Below are 6956 nucleotides of genomic sequence, written 5' to 3' on the forward strand. Positions count from 1 at the left end.
CAGCTGACTTGTGGAGCTTGAGCGTATCCCAAACCTCTTAGTGATTGATTTGAGAGCTGCACTGGCCACCCCTTTGACCAGTCCTTTAATACAATTATGCTACGATCCGCCCCAGTATCTAGTAAACCTAAAATTGATTTGCCCTCTATAGTTAACTTTAAAGTGGGACGGTCATCCATATCTAAGGACAGGTAAACACAATTCCCTCTGGTAGTTCCAATTTCAGCACTTGTCCTTAGAATGGAATCAGCAGGAAAGCGGGTATGTAAACTGGGTAAAATTAGCAATTGAGCAACCCGGTCTCCTGGGGAGATGGACACAATGCCTTTTGGGGCTTCCACCATAACCTTCACTGTTCCCACTGTATCCAGATTAATAATCCCAGGGAAAACATGAAGGCCTTGTAGGACGGAGGAAGCATGCCCAATTAACAAGCCCACAGTGCCAGGTGGTAAAGGTCTTTTAAACTCAGTTTCCACCAACTGGACTCCCATTTTGGGAGTTAATACGAGTCTGGTGGTGGAGCAGAGGTCCAGTCCCGCGGCACCTGCAGTGGCTCTCCGCGATTCTTGGGATGACGCAGGGACGGCCATGACTCATTCTCCATTGTCCCATTTTCCATTGCCCCATATATTTGTGGGCCCTGGGGTCGGGGGCCCCCCCGGCCGTTTTTTGACATGTTTCTATCTTTTAAAGGTTGACCATGTATATCTCTGACGGAATGGTTATTTCCCTAGCCTCAGGTCATTTCCTCACATGCATGCACTAGCCAGTACTCTGCTATATATTAGGCGACTGTCTCTGGGTTTCTCTGAGCAGCTCTGTCCCCTCTGGTATTTTGTCTGGTAAGCCCTAGTTGTCTTTGTCTACATTCTGAGCTCCATCTTCTTAACTCAGGGAATTTACGAGGCTCCATTTGAATTCTCCTGTCTAGTACCACTGTCTGGAAACTTTCAAGGCAGAAATGCCCGGCAGATGTCTAGAATCTTATAATTCATTGTTTCTTGTATTTGTCTGGTTTTCTCCCTCTCCCCGTTCTTATATAACAAAATTTTCATGGTTATGCTATACTGATAATAGTAACATTCTCATGGACCATTCTTACAGAGCTTTCAACTTCAAAAAGACTTTACAAACGTTATGTCATTTGATTTTCACAACTCAATGCAGTATTGATTTTTATTAACATGTATTAATTATACAAATTAATGGGTTTCACCATGACATTTCCATACATGCATATATTATGCGTTGATCATGTCCAATATCCCTCTACCCTTTCTCACCCTCACCTCTCTACACTCCCCCATCTCAGTTCCTAATAGTCACTCTTCTACTTTCAGGGCCTCTTTTTTGGTTTGTTTACTTTTTTGCTTTTTCAGTTTCTTTGGTCATTTAAGGTGGGAAGAGAAATCCAGTCCCTATTACTTCACTCTAACCAGAAGCAAAAGTCTTGTCTACTTGTAGTTTTAACTTGAGAGGTCTCTTGTGCTATAATTCTTACAGAAAATAATTTAATAATAGCCACTTTTCATTTCCCTTTGAAAAGCTGTGTATACCGATGACTGTAGGATAAACTCAAATCAGCAGTATCTTGAAGATACTGATTATTAAACTGATTTCCTGATTCTTGTTTCTGGGAGTTTCTTGAGTTATTCGGATGTGGAACCTAACTTTAAATAACAAATTTATGAAATTCCAAATTACATTATGATTTTATTCTCAGAATTAAGAAAAAGAAAGAGCAACAACGTTATGCTGAAGAGCAGAAGATCGTAAGAATGAACTTTAATGAAGAACCATGTTCAGGGGAAAAAATGAGTGGTATGTTAGCCCAGTTACAACTTGAAGAACTGAAAGAAACTAGAGAAAAACAACAACAGAGAGAAAAAGAACACATAAGGTAATTTGAAAAGTTTTGCATGAAATTCTGATTTTAGAGGAGACTTAGTAGGAAGTTAGTTCTCTTTTTCATTAAAGAAAATGGACTGTGTTTTCTAATACTTGTCCCTATTTAGGGTACATAACTTCACTAAATATCTTAATTGGCTAATACCGCTTGTGAATAGCCATATAGTTTTCCTAGTGCTATTTCCCAGTACAACGATGAAGAATCAAGGTATAGAGATATGAAATAATTTTAACAGTTAAAGCTGGTTGTAAAATCAGGATTCATTCTTACTTTTTTCTCAGTAGTTCACCTTGCCTGATCATACTGTTTTATAGATATGTGGAAGCATTACGTGCCCAGGTCCAGGAGAAAATGCAGCTGTATAATATTACTTTACCTCCTTTGTGCTGTTGTGGTCCTAATTTTTGGGATGCTCATCCTGATACCTGTGCCAACAATTGTATTTTCTATAAAAACCACAGAGGTAAGTTTCTTAAAGGAATATTTAAATGGGGCCTAGTAGCAATTAGCAATTTAAAAAACCCAATAAAAGTAGTAATAGTAGTAATTTAATATTTATTGAAAACATTATAACACCTTTACAAAACAAAGGTGATGAAAATAATTATAGTGAGTTTTTATTTCTCTGTGAAGTTTATTATCTTCTTTCTCTCTGTCATGGTGGGGAAATATTTCCAGTTCATTCCACTGTAAAGGGACTTGGATTCCAGGTCCTTCTTTAACTGAAGACTATTAGAATTTGAATTTGTGTTTTATGTCCAAGTTAGGACTCTGTCCTGTTGAATTTCAGAAAATGATGAACGCTAACAAGAGTTCCTGTTAGATAAAGTGGCATCATTCCTGTAACAATAATGTTTCTGTTTCTTGTCTGTCCTTAAATATATTGATTTACATAGTATAGAGATTATGTAGGTCTCACATAGGCACTAAAAAATATGCTAGTATTTGTAATACTAGTGTGTCTCATATGTGTGTTAAGAGCTTATTATCAAATCTGTTATATTTTCAAAAACAGATCTGATAATGCATTCCTATTCTGAAACCTCTAGGGCTCCTGTGACAGTAGAAAATGCATGGCGTATTTTGCATATTTTCTCTCTGGCCTCAGATCACACTCCTATTTACTATTTCCAATATTACGTATTTTTTATACCTTTTACATTGCATACACTCTTCTTTACTCCTGTTAATCCTTAAGACCATCTTAAGTGGTACAACCTCTGGAAATCTTTTCGATCCTCCCTAGAAAGTTATTCATTCTGTGATGACATTTTATATAAGCCACTGGTTTAGAAATATTACATTACTATTTAATTATTTTTGTGTTCATCTGCTCTTTTTTCTGTTCTCACCATGTATTAAATACTCAAAACATTTAAATATTTTATTAATATGTATACATTATTAATGTTAATATTTACTCAGTGGAAAAAATTAATACTTACGAGACTCTGGGTAGAGAAGCAGTACTAAAAGAACAGGGAGTGGGAGAGTTGTTTAAAATTTGACTTTATTCACTGCTGTGCACACCTTTATTGTAGCATATCATCGGGCACTGCATTCAGTCATCAGTTCCTCTGATATCTCCGAGGGAAATTCAACTCTTCGAAGTGCCATTCATAATTTTGCTTCTGCACACAGACGGGCTTTGAAAAATCTGTAATATGAATTTGAAATCAGCTGAATCAACTGGTGGTATTTGAATCTTCATTTAAAATCAACCTTGAGAAATTGTTTAGGAAAAACCATTAAATTGTATCAGCTGAATTGTCTGGAAAGAAATAATATTCTGCATAATAACTGTCTCTGTAATTAGATATGTGCCTTGGGACCAAGGTTGAAAGTTGACTTCTAAACTTGTCTCTTCTTTGGTGTAAGCCAGAGAAACTATTATTTTAAAAAATGATCAGACAAGGAAGGTCTCTTTGTTTACTCTGCTCTGATCAGAGCAGAGTCTTCGAGAGTGTGAGAAATCTTCGAGATTATCTTATTTATGATCTTTCAAAAAATGTATCTTTGAGTTTTGACAATATTGCAAATGTCTGAATGAGGCAGAAAAGAATGAAATGAGCATCTGAGCACCAGTGGCCATCTATACCATTGGCTTTTCTAGTTGTGTATAGCAAGTAGATATGAGAATAGTCTGAATTTTATGCACGTTTTCTTCTCAGAATTTTCTCTCTCCTAGTTTTTTGTTTTGAATTATTACCTCTTTCCCCATTCAGTGACAATGGACATGGGTGTTTTTTAGTTATATTTTGTATTACAAAAGAAGTCAAATAAACTATCTTTTGAATATCTTTTATGTGAAATAATTATGAGTGACATTTCAAAATGTGAATCTGAAGGCAAAGTAACTTCAATCCTGCCTTATTTTCCTATCTTTAGATATCTGGTAAATGATATGCCTAGGCAAACAAAGTAAAAATTGCCATAGTTGTTATGAATTTGTTATTTTTTCATACTATTTCTTGACACAAAATATGAGAATGTTTAATAATCTAAATTTAAAAAATTATTTTTCTTGCTTTCTCTTTTTTACAGTGCTGAAGAAATCCTTTTTATCTCTAAAAATGCCTGATCTTCTATCCAGGCCATTGAAAATAAAGAGTCAAAATTATCTGAATGACAAGACTGACTGGTTATTTATTTAACAAGATTAATTATCCAGTTCAGTCAGAATCTTTGAAGTAATTATATACTTGATTCAGTCTTTTTTTTTTAAAATGTTGTAGTTGTAGGTGGACATAATACCTTTATTTTTATTTATTTTTATGTGGTGTTGAGGATTGAACCCAGTGCCTTACCCATGTTAGGCACAGCACCAGCCCCTTTTTTCTCTTTCTTTTGGAGTACTGGAGATTTAACCCAGGGGGACTCAACCAGACCTTTTTATTTTTTATTTTGAGACAGGATCTTGCTAAGTTGCTTAGGGCCTTGCTAAGTTTCTGAGGCTGGTTTCGAATTTATGATCATCTTGCCTTAGTCTCCCAAGCCACTGGGATTACAGTGCAGTTGCTTGCTTTGAGGTAGATTGTCGCCCCCGCTTTTTTCTGCTTGTCTGTTTTTCACAGCCTCATCTTCCCTCAGGGCCATCATTATATGGCAAGGGTCTGTTGTAGGGCCCCCTAAACTTTGCCGAATAGCTATCACAATAGGAAAAAAATGTAGCGGTAAATTATACCCTTGTCTCACTTCAGCTTGCGCACATTTGCCATTATCTTGTCTCATATCTTAGGATCAGAAACAGCAGCAGCACTTATCCATGGGCTTGTATCAATCACAGCATTTCAGAACTTTTAGACTTCTCTCTTATTCAGGGTTAAACCTGAATATCTAAGTATCTAAGAGAGTGCGCAACACTTACCTACCAGGTAAGTGGCCTGCCGCTCACGCACCTAGCAGGAGGGGAGTGGCCTGTCACTCAGACACAGTACTCCATGCACCTGTCCCCACATTACAGGTATGTGCAATTGAGCCTGGCTTGATTAAGCCTTTAACGGTTGTATTTTTTAGCAGCACTGTTGAAATATAATTCATATATCATACATAATTCACAAATTTAAAGTGTACTTCATTATTTTTTAGTGTATTCACAGGACTATACAACCACCACAGTATTAAATTTTAGAGCATTTGTATCACTTAAAAACCCCTGTGATTTTGCAATCCCATTTCTGGGTATATATCCAAAAGAATTAAAAGGAATATCTGAAACAGGTATTTGCACACCCATCTTAATAGTAGCATTATTCACAATAGCCAATAGGTAGAAGCAACCCAAGTGTCTATCAATGGATGAATGGATAAACAAAATGTGGCATCTAATTAATAACAGGCTTAAAAAGGAAGATCTTTTCACATACTGCAATATTGTACTAAGTGTAATAAAGACAAATACTATAGGATTCCACTTACGTGAGATCCCTAAAGTAGTCAGATTCATAGAGACAAAAATTAAAATAGTGGTTGCCAGGAGCTGTGGTTAGGAGCAAATGAAGAGTTATCATTTAGTGGGTAATTTAGTTTCAGTATTACTGGGTGAAAAAGTTCTAGAAATCTGTTTCATAGCAGTGTGAACATACTTAACACCAGTGAACCATGCACTTAACAATGGTTACTATGGGGCTCGGGCTGTGGCTCAGTGGTAGAGTGCTTGCCTAGCATGCATGAGGCACTGAGTTCCATCCTCAGCACCATATAAAAATAAAAACGATACTGTGTCCATCTAAAACTAAAAACTAAATATTTAAAAACAAAACAAAAATTTGGTTACAATGGGGGCTGGGGTTGTGGCTCAGCAGTAGAGTGCTCACCTTGCATGTGTGAGACCCTGGGTTCAATCCTCAGCACCACATAAAAATAAAAAAGTGAAATAAAGGTATTGTGTCCAATTACAACTAAAAAATAAATATTTTTAAAAGCCGGTTACAATAGCTAATTTTATATTATGTGTTTTTCATCCAGTTGAAAACTTTTAAATTAAAAATAGAAAAAGCATCCTCCATACTCATTAGAAATCACTTGCCATTGCCCCATCCCTCAAACTCCCTGAAATCATAGGCAGCCACTAATCTGTTTTCTATTTCTATAGATTGACCTATTCTTGACTTTATTATAAATAGGATATGTGATCTTTTGTGGCTGGGTTTTTTCATTTAGGCTAATGTTTTCAAGGTTTATCCATGTTGTAGTTCATGTAGCATACTTCATTGCTTTTTATTTTTGAATAATATTTCATTCTGTGGATAAACCACGTTTTATTTATCCATTTATCAGTTTATGAACACTTGGATTTTTCCACTTCTTGGCTAATTATGAAGACTGCTATGGACAGTTGTTTACAGGTTTTTCTGTAAGTACATGCTTATATTTTTCTTGGGTATATGCCCAGCAGAATTGCTGGGTCCTGTGGTAGCTCCATGTTTAACCTTTTGTGAAATGCAAACTATTTTTCTAAAGTGGCTGCACCAATAGTGTATGAGGGCTCAAATTTCTTCACATCTTCAACACTTGTCCTTATTTTTTTCTTTGACTATAACCA

At 36.1% G+C, this 6956-nt stretch overlaps 1 protein-coding gene across 18 annotated transcripts in view; it reads left to right on the forward strand.

The window, feature by feature from the left end:
- Ccdc15 (coiled-coil domain containing 15) overlaps nt 1-4212 on the forward strand; it is a 53993-nt gene extending 49781 nt beyond the window's left edge. For 16 of the 18 annotated variants that reach the window (XM_048796206.1, XM_048796205.1, XM_048796208.1 and 13 more), the window contains 3 exons: nt 1727-1903; nt 2227-2375; nt 3454-4212. In XM_048796206.1, coding sequence (XP_048652163.1) covers nt 1727-1903; nt 2227-2375; nt 3454-3575 — 448 coding nt within the window. In that variant the 3' untranslated portion in view covers nt 3576-4212. Of the gene's footprint in view, nt 1-1726; nt 1904-2226; nt 2376-3453 lie in introns of those variants that run through there. The other 2 variants (XR_007344686.1, XR_007344688.1) reach the window with 1 other exon arrangement.
- Nucleotides 4213-6956: the final 2744 nt, after the last annotated feature.

This window comes from Marmota marmota, unplaced genomic scaffold (genome assembly GCF_001458135.2).
Source record: "Marmota marmota marmota unplaced genomic scaffold, marMar, whole genome shotgun sequence".
Taxonomy (NCBI): Eukaryota; Metazoa; Chordata; class Mammalia; order Rodentia; family Sciuridae; genus Marmota; species Marmota marmota.